General features: G+C 51.8%; 1 protein-coding gene across 1 annotated transcript in view; it reads left to right on the forward strand.

The window, feature by feature from the left end:
• The first annotated feature begins 636 nt into the window (after positions 1 to 636).
• Positions 637 to 13,136, forward strand: part of ARHGEF26 (Rho guanine nucleotide exchange factor 26) — a 113,829-nt gene continuing 101,329 nt past the window's right edge. The window contains exons 1-3 of the mRNA XM_004598087.3: positions 637 to 2,301; positions 3,533 to 3,572; positions 9,391 to 9,536. Coding sequence (XP_004598144.2) covers positions 1,255 to 2,301; positions 3,533 to 3,572; positions 9,391 to 9,536 — 1,233 coding nt within the window. The 5' untranslated portion in view covers positions 637 to 1,254. The remainder of the gene's footprint in view (positions 2,302 to 3,532; positions 3,573 to 9,390; positions 9,537 to 13,136) is intronic.

A 13,136-nucleotide genomic window follows, 5' to 3' on the forward strand; every position in this document is an offset into this window, starting at 1 on the left:
TGACAGAGTAAACAAGCAAAGCAGGGATCTAATTCAGGAAATCTGAAGATGAGAAGTCAGAAGGTCAAGACGGAACGGAAGTGAAGGTTCTGAGGCTGTCCAGGCTTTGGCGCCTGTGGCCAAAGAGTGAGAGTGCGGATTTCAAGGGTAGGCTTTCCATAGTGCAGATTTTAAACTTTATTTTTGCAGACACCTACAGGTGTTTTTTTTTTTTGTTTGTTTGTTTGTTTTCTTTTTCTTTTTTTTTTTTAAGGTTCAGAGGTCATAAATAATGAAATCAACACTTAAAACAAATGAATCTCTTGGTTCTTCGCCACCCATTTCTCCCCACAGTTGCTAGTGAATATCCGTTTGGAAATGCTCCAGCTACAAAAAAAAAGTCCCTGTCTCCAGAATAAGGCGTTTGCAGGATCTGAGCACGGGAGCTCCGTATCACAGCAGGGCGCCCTGGCTCCTTCCCGCGCGCAGTGCCCGCGCGTCCGCAGCGCGCGTCCCGGAAGCCCGCGCGACGCCCCGCAGCTGGCTGGGCTCAGGTGCGCTCCTCCGCTCGGACTGGCTCGCGGCACGTGGGGGCGGTCAGGGAGCGGGGACAGAGGCGGGGCCTGCTCGGGGCGTGGCCAAGCCGGGGGCGTGGGCAGCCGGGGCGGGGACCGGCGTCTGCGCCTCGGCCGCCAGGCTCTCCCCGAGCTGTGGCGGCGGCGGCGTTTGGGTCGGGAAAGGCGGGCCACCCACGGGCTGGTGGGCGCCTCTCAGCAACCCCCGGGCTGTGCAAACCGCCGAAGGTAAATCTGCCCGGGCCCCCGGCAGCTCGAGCGCCCGGGGCCCAGATGGGGGCGAGCGGCTGGACGGAGGCGGAGGGGAGCGTTCCGCGGCAAGTTTCTCAGGAACGCTGAACTCGTCTCGGGCTGCTTGTGGCTTGCGCCCGCAACTTGGTGGCGGGCTGGATCCGTGCGGGTGGTCTCCGGGTCCGAGAGGGACGCGGAGGCGATTGGATTAATCTTGCTGAGCGACTGCCCCGATTCCTGTGTGGGCTCATACGGCGTCGTGGGGGCAGTTTGTGCCCGAGGAGGACTGGCGTGGAAGTGCCGGGAGTCGGGTCCCGCGCCGCCGCGGGGTGACCGCCAAGCTCGGCGCGCGCGCGGCTGCGAGGCGTGCCAGGTCGTCTGGAGGCGACAGCAGGCAACTGATTTCCTCGTCGGGCCGCTCTTGGTGAGCGCTGCTTCCTTTTGGGGGCTAACCCGGAGGTTCCCAGCCATGGAAGGCGAGAGCGAAGTGGATTTTTCTAGCAACAGCATAACCCCTTTGTGGCGGAGGCGGTCGACCCCCCAGCTCCAGCTGCTGGGCCGGAGCAAGCCGAGGCCCCAGTCCTACCAGAGCCCCAGCGGCTTGCTCATTACCGATTTCCCCGTTGAGGACCTGGGGACCCTTCCCGCCGCAGCGCACACTCCCGCCGCGCTGCCCACCGCCTCGAGGAGCCCGCTGCGCTGGTGCGTCCAGCAGAGGGCTGTGCCCAACGGCAGGACGCTCAGCCCGGAACACAGGGCGACCTCTCCTCGGCTCCGGCGGCCCGAGTCGCCCCAGGTGCTCGCCCTGGCCAAGTCCCCCGCCGACGGCCCGGTGGTCCCGGCCGCGCTTGCGCCGCGCTCCCCGCGGACTCCCCACGCGCCCGCCCCCTGCAGCCCGCCGGAGATGCCGGCCGCCTCTGCCAGCCCCGTGCCTTCGCCCACCGCAAATGGCCTGGCGCCTAATAAGGACTCTCCTGGGACGTCGGGTGCGCAGCTCCGTCAGATGGCTGAGGACTCGGAGCGAGGGCCCTCGAGGTTCTCTCCTGCGCCCCAGAATATGGCTTCGGAACAGAAACTGCCCCTGCAGAGGCTGCCCTCCAGGGAGAACGACTTCTCCGAGAAGCCCACGGTGATTCTGAGCACCCACAGCCCTGCCGCCCTCAAAGTGGGCAAGCAGCAGATCATCCCCAAGAGCCTGGCCTCGGAAATTAAACTCAGTAAATCCAACAGTCAGAACGTGGAGCCGCACAAGAGGCTCCTGAAGGTGCGCAGCATGGTGGAGGGGCTCGCGGCACCCCTGGGCCCCGCCGGGGAGGAGGGCGAGGTGGAGAACGACCTGGACAGCCCAGGGTCTCTGCGCAGGGGCCTGCGGTCCACCTCCTACCGCAGGGCCGTGGTCAGTGGCTGCGATTTTGACAGCCCTATTACGTCCAAGAAGAAGAACAGAATGTCCCAGCCTGTTCTGAAGGCAGTGATGGAAGACAAGGAGAAGTTCTCCAGCCTGGGCAGGATCAAGGTAAGCGTGGGCAGGCGGCTGGCAGGCCCCGCGCTGAGACAGGAGGAGCCTGGTGAGGTCCTGGATTCTGCTTGGAGTGTTGACACAGGGAGCAGCTCTGTCTCCTGGCCTTTCTGTGGCTCACCACGGCCCTGTGGGAGGAAGTGAAACTCGTGTCACTTTGAGCTTTCCAAGTTCAGGCTAAATTTGCAGGAGGCGACACGCGTTCTGGCTGAGCCAGTGTTGAGCACTCTCACTGCAGGTGCCGGCAGCCGGGTCTGCACTCCGCCTGTGGTCAGCCTGGCCTGTGTTAAGTGGGTCAGTAGCAGGTGGCTGTACCACAGCTGATGGTCTGGGACCGTGCTGTTCCCTCTTGAATCTGTTAGTGACTTTGCACTTTCATTGCAGAATCGCCTTTTCAATGGTGGTCACACACTTGATGACTGTCAGACAACTTGATGATTTTCTAATCAGTCGTCAGGATCTCAGAATACGAGAGTTTGTCGTCTGTATTGTTGCTTATTTCCGTTACTAGGGCGTCTTTCATTTCCATTTTTATACCTACTTGTCATCTGGTGCATTTGACAAATTGCTAGAGCAAACTTTTCGGATAGAGTCACCTGTGAGGAACTGGTGCCTGGTGCACACGCAGGAGCTGTGCTCTCTGAAGTACTGTCGGATAAGAGCTACAGAAGAGCAGAAATGCAGCAAAGGCTATTGTGGGGGTTGTATCGCCTCCTCCGGAAACAAGGCGCAGCTCAGCAGTAGAGCCGGGATGCCTTTTGGCAGGCACATTTTTTCTTGATTAATCAGAGAACTGGAACCAGACTATATAAATGTCACATATGTAAGACACAAGCAAGCCTGTTTTACTTTAGAGAGTGTGGGCTTAAAGAAAAGACATTATATAACATTTTATGTGTCTTTTTTTTTAATTTTCCAGCTGTAAGTAGAGCAAAGTTCAGTGGTACAGGACTGGGGAATCAGAAGTAATGGAATGAACTGAGCCACCGATCATTGAAGGATTTGCAGCCTGTTTTGATGGGGTGTTTGGGACTGTCGGTTTTATTTCACCCCATCAGGGAGCTGTTGTGGGATCATCTAATGGGTTTTGCTTTCAGAACTGTCATGAATGGAACAATACAGAAAGTGCTTTTCCTGAAAATTGCTGTATTTTCTATTTGGCTCATTCAAACATAGATGCTTTGCTTTTTCCTCCTTTTAAAAAAACATGTGTTTGCTTGTCTCTTAGAAAAAAATGCTGAAAGGACAAGGAACATTCGATGGGGAAGGTAAGCATGAAATTTTCCAGACTTTTATTATTGCTGTTTCAATGTGGAATATCAATTATAAGTTGAAATCCAATGGCAGTAACAAAAACCCTTAAAATGAGACAGAAGTTCAAGGTCTTAGCAAATTATACTGGGCAAGATTCTGCAGAAAGCTCAGCTGTCATCTGATAATACCGAGAGTGGCTAAAACCCACGCCCCTTTCTAGATGCAGGTAGCTTGTCAGTGTTCTAGTGTTTTTAATTCTTCTCTGCCTTGGCCCTATCCCCATCTTGTCTCAAAAAGAGCAGAAGGAGTAGGCCCTGGATGTTAAGCTAAAAGGCTTGAGTTTGTTGTTTAGATCTTAAGTCACATCCTCAGTTTCTGTTGTCTTGGAGATGCTTTTCCCCACCGTTCCACATTTGATTACCTTTTCTGGTTTATATTTCCTTTGGCGAACTATAACTTTCCTGGCTGACAGAACATATTCTTAAGGGTTTGTAACCTGTATAGTATTTTTGTTAAGGATCTCAAAAACAAAAGCAGCTTTTACCAGGTGTTCAGACCTTAATCACATTAGTAGACCTTCTGTAAATAGATGGGTCAAGTGTCAGCCAAGAAAGAGGTGGCGGCCCTCACAGCTGCATCCTTTGAGGGCTCAAGGCTCCGGTGACAATGAGTTTAGTTGCTTTCTGTCATTGCTTTGCTGATGCGAAGGTGTTCCAACTTTCCAAAAACTATGAAGTATGTGTTTCTCTATAAATAAAACTTCCCAGAGCCAGAGCATTGGGTTATCATTGAACTAATCAGGAAACCATTAGCAGTGAAGAAGAAACCTAGATGTTTTTAACAGGTTGGGATAAGTTCATTGCCCTGGTTTGATAATGGAGGAACACAGCAGAGAAGTTTAGTAACTCGTTCCGTGCCGCACAGCTGGACACGTAGTCCTGGATCAGAGATCCTTCTCTTGCTTGCATCTGCTTTGTTTTGTTCCAGTCTGAATGGCCAGCGAAGACAGCGTCAACCTAAAGCCTTCTTAGGGGCTGCGTCCCACCTCCTGTAATTTGGTGTTGCCTCTGTCCAGTCTTTCCTTGAGAGCATTAAAAGTCAGAGGGCAGACCTTCATTCAAACTAGTGTGATTTCTTCTTATAAGTACCTTTCTATGTATTGTTTCTTCTCTTTTCTCAAATGTGTCGACACTGGAATCTAAACACACATCAGGAATGCAGGGTTCTTAACATTCGGTGACTAACAGAAGTGGACCTGTATGAGTTAGCTTTTTTGGGTCACTGTCATAGGGACCTTACAGATCATGCTCAGGGAGGAAGGAGGGGCTCAGTGGGTCACAATCCACGATCAGGTGGGCTTCACTGGTTTGGCGGGGCTGGAGGATGAGAGAGGAAGAGCAGGTGCTGTGGAACAGAAATACTAGGAGTTCAAGTGTGGCCTCTCCTGGACAAGCCACCGTTCACGGGGCTCATCTCTGGAACATCTTCTTCTTCTTTTTTTTTTTTAATCTATTTTATTGTGTTGTTGTTGACAATCTTTACATATGGAACATCTTCTAAAGACCGTACTTTAAGGTGGGTGTTTGTCCCAGTCGGTCCAACTTCCCTTAGGTGCCTGCATCCCATACCTGGGCTTGGGGCTCACACCTGCTGCCTGTTGCGATTTCTTCCCAGTGTACAGCAGGTGGCGGTTTAAATAGCTGGGCCCGTACCCCCGATATGGGAGACCTGAATGATGTTCTGGCCTCCATTTGGAGGAAGAACCAGTGAATGGGATATCTCTCTGACGATCTCACTCTCTCTCTGCTTTTCAAGTAAACAAAACTTAAAACTAAAGGTCCTACCTTCAGACACCGTTATAAGTTTCCACCCCTAATCAGTTAACTGTTAGTAATAATCCATAACCATTAAGATCAAACCTTGGGGACCAAGCCTTTACAGTATCAGTCTTCGGAGGTCATCCAAGCTGATATACAAGTCACAGCAGTGACTCAGGGGAAGCAGTGGGGATGAGTTGGCAAAGTCTGTGATCCTAAAGCCTCGCACACCTGGCTTCCTGTCACATTGAGCAACAGCCTGCACTCACCGAGCCCCAGTTTTATTCTGTGTGACATGAGGCTACGAGTACTGTGACCTACCTTGTTGTGAGAGCCAACCAAAAATTCTAACAATGTTATGCCCATTCTGGTGCCAAACATGAAGCGGTTTAAAGACCGTGGAAAACTTGGTTTTCCTGCTCTGTTTTACATGCATATGCAGAGCACTGGGAGGTCAGTCAAATCTTGCCTGGACTGCGGGTTAACTGGGGTGTGTACTGAACTATCTCTGGTTGGCTAGGCAAGAGGCAAATGTTTGCCTTAGTAGATAGGAAAGGCATTTCAAAGAGTGTTTCCCAAACCAAACTGATAATGGTTCTCACTAAGGCTGAATTTCCTCTTGTGTTCCTGTCTCCTGCTTTCAGGTGGCACCTGAAGCTGAGAAAGCACCCTTCCTTCTCCCCCTCATTCCTGCCCTTCCTTCTCTCTGTCCCTGTGTGCAGGAGTCCATTCTAACTCTTGTGGCCCAGGAACCCATTGTCTTTGGTAACCCCGATAGCATCCTCATCTGTCTCCACATAATGAGAGTCTAAGGAAACCTTTCTTTTTCAGTGAATTCTCATTGCTCTTAGGATGAAATGTAATCATTACAGTGTGAACGAGACTGCCTGCTGTAAATCCAGAGTAAAATCCAGTCCTCAACGTGCCCTAAGACTTGGAGTGTTTGACCCTCCTTGCTGGAGAGCCCGTGAGCAGCTGAAGCCACTCTGACCTTCCTTAATCCTTAGCACGCTGTGAGCTTTCCCCTCGCCTCGGGCCTTGAGCAAAAACTTTTTTCCTTTACCTCTGTAACTCCTTAACCTTCAGATCTTAGATTTCATCATTGACACTTCCCTGACTCCTAGACAAGATAACACCTTGCTGACAGTCTGTTCTCAGAACACTTCTATGTAAGTTACGTACCTGTTTGCGCCTAAAGATACTGACTTTTGACCTAAAGATATTGACCTTTGGTTTCCATGTTTTCCCCATTAACTTTCGAGGTATTCTCACAGATCTTTGTCCGGTCTTTGTGGAACTCCACATGACCTGGGTACACCTTATTGGCGTACTCAAACCAAGCAGTCTCCTACCCTAGGGCATTTGAACCAGCGCTTCCCATTGATGAGATGCTTTTTAACCTCGCTGCGCATGTGGGGATATGTGTTTCTGACCTCTCGTGTTGTTAGTTCAGTGCTACCTTGGCTCTGCTTTCCTGAACTGCTGTTTGTCGCCGCCGTCCAGCAGCGGCAACACTAAAACAACACGGCCAACTCTTGAGGGTCCGGGAAAAGCCGGAACTGGACCCCTCACTGCCAAAAGCAGCTGCGTTTAAAACCTTCTGTCCCCTGCGGCTATACCCATTGGTCTAAGCTTTCCTACCCGCTTCTTCCGCCCCCTTCTTTCCACATTTCTTCCTGTACTCTCTGCTTCATTCCCCACAGTCTTTCTCCTCATCGCCCCCAGTCTTTCTCCTCGTTGCCCCCAGTCTTTCTCCTCGTTGCCCCCAGTCTTTCTCCTCGTCGCCCCCTGTCTTTCTCCTCGTTGCCCCACAGTCTTTCTCCTCGTCACCCCCGGTCTTTCTCCTCGTCGCCCCCCAGTCTTTCTCCTCGTCGCCCCCGGTCTTTCTCCTCGTCGCCCCCCAGTCTTTCTCCTCGTCGCCCCCCCAGTCTTTCTCCTCGTCGCCCCCCAGTCTTTCTCCTCGTCGCCCCCCAGTCTTTCTCCTCGTCGCCCCCCAGTCTTTCTCCTCGTCGCCCCACAGTCTTTCTCCTCGTCGCCCCCCCAGTCTTTCTCCTCTTCGCCCCCCAGTCTTTCTCCTCGTCGCCCCCCAGTGTTTCTCCTCATCACCCCCAGTCTTTCTCCTCGTCGCCCCCCCAGTCATTCTCCTCGTCGCCCCCCAGTCTTTCTCCTCGTCGCCCCCAGTCTTTCTCCTCGTCGCCCCCCAGTCTTTCTCCTCGTCGCCCCCAGTCTTTCTCCTCGTCGCCCCCCAGTCTTTCTCCTCGTCGCCCCCGGTCTTTCTCCTCGTCGCCCCCCCAGTCTTTCTCCTCGTCGCCCCCCCAGTCTTTCTCCTCGTCACCTACCCCCAGTCTTTCTCCTCGTCGCCCCCAGTCTTTCTCCTCATCGCCCCCCAGTCTTTCTCCTCGTCGCCTACCCCCAGTCTTTCTCCTCATCGCCCCCCAGTCTTTCTCCTCGTCGCCCCCCAGTCTTTCTCCTCGTCGCCCCCCAGTCTTTCTCCTCATCGCCCCTCAGTCTTTCTCCTCGTCGCCCCCCAGTCTTTCTCCTCGTCGCCCCCCAGTCTTTCTCCTCGTCGCCCCTCAGTCTTTCTCCTCGTCGCCCCCAGTCTTTCTCCTCATCGCCCCTCAGTCTTTCTCCTCGTCGCCCCCCAGTCTTTCTCCTCGTCGCCCCCCCAGTCTTTCTCCTCATCGCCCCCGGTCTTTCTTTGTAGTCGTCGTCGTCGTCTGTTCCATCTGTCCCCCAGCTTTTACCCGCCACTTTTATATAGTTCTCCACCAATCACTTCTCTCTGTGAGTCCACTTGGCGCTACATGATAGGCCAGTAATCACCGCGGGGGAACTAGCCTATCCTGTTTACCTGCTGGCGAGACCAGCCCCGCCTCCTGGCCCTGGGTCAGCCGCCATTTTGCAATGGCCCCTATCAAACCCGGAGTGGCTGCAGCACCCCGCTCCCCACAGCTGTTTAATATCTTTGTGTCTTCTTTCTAATCCTTCCCTTCCTCTTTCTCTGTTTCTTTCTTTTAATGACACTTACTGATATCCTACGTATACAAAATTTATTTATTTATTTTGGCTAGTTTCTCACTTCCATGTTGGTTCCATGAAAAGTGAGATTTTTATCTTTTTGTGTGTGTGTTCCCAGTGCCTGGGTTGTGGGAGACATTTACTAGATATCAGCTGAAGCAGTGAGTGCATGCAGGAACGAATTTGACTTTTTCTCATCACATTCTTAGCTCACGAAAGCAGGAGAGCTGCCATTCTTCAAGATTTCTTTTTTTTTTTAATTGGAAAGTCAGATATGCAGAGATAAGCAAATAAAGAGAAAGATCTTCCTTCCACTGGTTCACTCCCCAAGTGGCTGCAATGGCTGGAGCTGGGCTAAACTGAAAGCCAGGAGCCAGCAACTTGCAGGTCTCCCATGTGGGTACAGGATCCTAAGGCTTTGGGCTGTCCTCAACTGCTTTCCCAGGCCACAGGCAGGGAGCCGGATGGGAAGTGGAGCATTCGAGATATGATCAGGCACCCATATGGGATCCTGGCAGATGCAAGGCAAGGATTTTGGCCACTAGGCTACTGCACTGGGCCCAAGCCCTCTGTTTTATGCTTTGTAAGTAGAACCTGACACATTCTGGGTATAGATTAGATATTTGTTAACTTTGGGTCACTGGATGGGGATGGGCCTTTAAGTAAAGGTGAGGTATAAATCCAGTATCATCTACATATCATTGGTTTAAGAGACCTGATTCTGCTTCCTGCTTGGCTGCTGGCGACATAAATGTTGGTTCAGTGGGCATGTCATATGTGGTGCTTCCCCCGGCCCTGCACATGTGGCTTGGAAGGAACTAGGTGAGTGAAAAAGTCACTTTTCTGCAATTACTTTGCAGTGACAAAATCCATTTATGTCTTTGCCCAAAGTTTATTAAGCTGGGGGCAAAGCATTGTGTAAGTATGGAGGCTGTTCATCAAAAGTTGTATTGTGATTGAAGGCACTTAACGACAGCCTGGGCTTGCTTTCTTTCAGAAAATGCCGTCCTGTATCAAAACTACAAAGAAAAAGCCCTTGACATTGACTCTGATGAAGAGTCGGAGCCCAAAGAGCCCAAGTCGGATGAGAAAATCGTCGTCCAGCACAAGCCGCTGCGGTCCACGTGGAGCCAGCTCTCCGCGGTGAGTGCTCGCGGGAGGGTAACGCCCAGCTTTGGGCAACTCACCGTGAACATGGCTTCTGCGTTCTCTGCTAGGAGTCTTGTAACCCCGCAGAAGAATACTCTTCCATTTTAGATTGTGAATTGTCACTCAAAACTCTTCAGGCACTCCTGAGCCCATGAACTTGGGCGGCTCTGCTCAGGCAGATTCCGTTTGGAGGTGTATATATCGTGGACTCTGGAAACACTTACTGTATTTTCATTCTTTGTTTATTTTAAAAAGAACAGGGAATTTTGTGGTGATAATGTTACAGCTACCGGATCATAAATCGGCTAAATACACATATGAGGAGGCTTCACTGAAATAAGCTGAGCTATTCCATTTTTCCACGAAGTTTCTGACGCACGCTCAACTGTGTGTTTTTACATAGTGGTGTCTTGAATGAACGACTCTGTCCCTCCTGTCTGCTTTTGTGACTGTATCCACGTGCATCCGTGCACACGAGCTGCTTGTTCCCGCCCGTTCCTTGTTTCCTGAAGCTGATGGACGCATGATAGTCTATTCCATCACCGTCTGCGTCCTTTCTCTGCCTGCTGCTTTCTGTATTGGTAATTTCTCCTCTCTACTTGAAGTCTCTTTTCTTTTTCTAGCCATAATTTCCTTTCCATCCAGCTTCCAAAATATTGCAGAGTGGTATTCAGTTTTCGTGATAAGAGTCTGAGCACAGAATGTCTGGCCATCTGATGCCTGAGCGAGTTGAGAGGAATTCCCGTGGCTGACTTGAATGGTGGTTCATGGCATCAAAATCAAGGCGGTGCACCTCTAGAAGTCCTTAAGTACTAGCAGAGCAGAGCTGGTTCCCTCTTCAGCCACAGTGGGTGCTGTTCAGAGTCAGGAATCTCAGGTGTCTTGCGAACCCACCAGTGTCAGTCAAGGAGTTGTATGTGTTGGCACTGTACAGTCAGGATCACAGACACGTGTGTGTGTTGGTGCTCAGGGTGGCTTTCCATTTGGGATCTACCTCCCCTCCAGGTAAAGTTTTGGAAACCAGGTTCAGCTTCCCTCCCTCTCCCTAGTTTTGATCTAGGGAGAATCTATGAATTTGCAAGTGCCTCCATGGCGTGGTACTCCGAGTGCCCTGCCACAGATGCCAGTGCGGGACGAGCACCAGGAGTGGGGAGAAGTGTGGCACCCCAACCTTATATACATGGAGCAGCTGCTGCTTAACTCAGACCTGGTGGGTTCAGTGCTGCCAGGATCTCTGATAATTGGCAAAGAAAACTTAGAGACTTTGAGGAGCATTGTTGTAACTCGCACTTCAACACAAGGTTGTGCGAATCCAACAAAGTGTTTGGGCCCCACTTGGTCCCTGTACTAACGGTTTGCAGCTTCTGTGATGTTTGTATGATTGTTGTGCATGGTCCAGATCTCATGGTCTCATGATATACATGTGCCAAAAATAGATGCAAGAACTGGCACCGAGGGCTAGGGCAGCCAGCACTACAAGACTGGCATTGTGGCGATTCAATTGTTGAAATGACTCGTTCGCTAGAGGACCTGGGAGAAGGCGGCTGTGGATGTTTTCGTTTTCTCTGTGCTAGCAGCTGCATCTATTAGCACAGGCGTAAGTCCCCCTGTTGGTGTCTGAACACTCAGCAGAAATGTAGACGTAACTCAGCTTTAGCACTGGAAAGCAGGCTGCCATAGTCATGCCTCCTGGAGTTCGGCTTCCTTTGAGAGAACAAATGCAATGTCCTTGCATAGCAGCGCGTCCTCCGGGGCAGCCTCAGCTACGGGCTCACATTTGATTTGGCAAAAACACAGTTGTATTGGCAGGTCTTTGGATAACAGGCTTGATGTGAAAGGACTGTCTTATAATAAAATGTAAAGCTGTAAAGTGAATTCCAGCTGCAGTGCGTGTTATCTTGGATTTGAGTGTGCCCGGAAGGCTTGTGTGTATTTATTGTGTTGCTTGGCAATTATATTTAATCAAAGCAGCATGATTGGACTTTGCCATTTAGCATTATATAGGCCCTGTCTTACATTTTCTTGGTGTTTTGTACCTGATTTTTGCTTAAATGTTAACAGTTTCATTTTTCCTTAATGGTAGGCAACTGCCTAGGTTGCCTCGTAGCTAGTCAAGTGTTACACAGCTGGGAGAAAGGCAGCCGAGGCTGGCGGGCATCCTGAGCCTAGTTATGCCAAATGTGTCTTAACTAAACCAGTGTGCTAAAAGAGTTTGCCTCTTCTATTGTTTTGTTTATTTGTTTGTTTCTAAAGATATGTGGAAAGGCAGGGAACGCTGGGCTGGGTCAAGCCACCCCAGTCCCCAAGACAGGAGACCTTCAGATTGCCCAGAGAGAGGGGCCTGGGAACAGATTGGAGTGGGAATGGCTGAGGCCATGTTTGATAGGGGAGTCATGACTTCTGGAGTCTTCCATGGATCCAGTCACTGTACTTGCAGGTAGGCAAGGTTGCCGAGATGGAGTAGCTTGGAAGGGAGAACCACAGGATATGTCTGGGTCAGGTCAAGGCACCAGCCCATGTGGATGACCTTGGCTGGGCTAAATTGTATCACCTGCCACTCAAAAGCTGGGGTTTGGGGAGGACATGCCTGGCTGGGCTAGAACTCAGCACTTGCCCCATAGGTGTGAAAACAGAGGTTAAGCCACGTCAGGCTTGGCTGCTGCACTCACCAGAACACAGAGAATGAGGTCTGGGGGCAGATCCTGTAGGGCACTGGGGGCTCTCCTTTAGCAGCTGCCTATTTGTGTGGAAAACTGGGACTGGTGACAGTCTGAGCCAGGCTGGACCATGGAAGTGTCCTAGACCTGACAGGAACCCACCTGACACTCGTGGCAGCCATTGCTGTGAGGCAGCTGGGCTGGGCCAGGCTGCAGCACCCGCTGGCACATGCAAGGGCCAGAACTGAGGGCAGACCATTGCCAAGCAGGGCCGCAGGACCTGTCAGTGCATGTGAGATCCTGGACCTGATGCGTGAACTTGGGGAACTCCGCTGCCAGGCCTCCACTCTTGCTGGGGAGTATAATAGCTGGACCTGAGGCTGCCAGGTCAGGTGAGGTTCAGGACTCCTCAGCATTTGTGTGGGCCAGATCTCGAGGCAGGATGGTTGCAGCACCTGCTGGCACGCACGACGGCCAAGACAAGGTGTGGACTGTGACTGGCTGGGCTAGGCTGCAGCACCCGCCAGCGATAGCTGAAACTGTGGGTGGGCCATGCCAGCAGGGTTGAAACACCCACCAGACACACAAGATCTGGTGCCCGAATGAGCCAGATAGAACTCTGGGGAGTCTGCTGGACTTCAGATCTCACTGGTGAGTGTGAGAGCCAGCACTGGGGGCAGACTGGGCTGGGCAAGCCTGCAGAGTGGTCACATGCATATAGGCTGGGTTTGGGGCAGTCCAGACTGGGCCAGGTTCCAGCACCCACTGGCACTGTTGTGAGCCAGAATGGGTATGGGAGTAGCCACGCTAGACCATTTCGTTCGCCAGCTCACATGGAAGCTGGTTCTAGGGGTGGACCAGGCTGTGCTAGGCTATAGCACCCAATGATGAGAGCTGGAATGGGCTTGGGCCAGTTGGGCTAGGCCGCAGACCCATC

The sequence above is a fragment of the Ochotona princeps genome, chromosome 3 (assembly GCF_030435755.1).
Source record: "Ochotona princeps isolate mOchPri1 chromosome 3, mOchPri1.hap1, whole genome shotgun sequence".
NCBI classification, from domain to species: Eukaryota; Metazoa; Chordata; class Mammalia; order Lagomorpha; family Ochotonidae; genus Ochotona; species Ochotona princeps.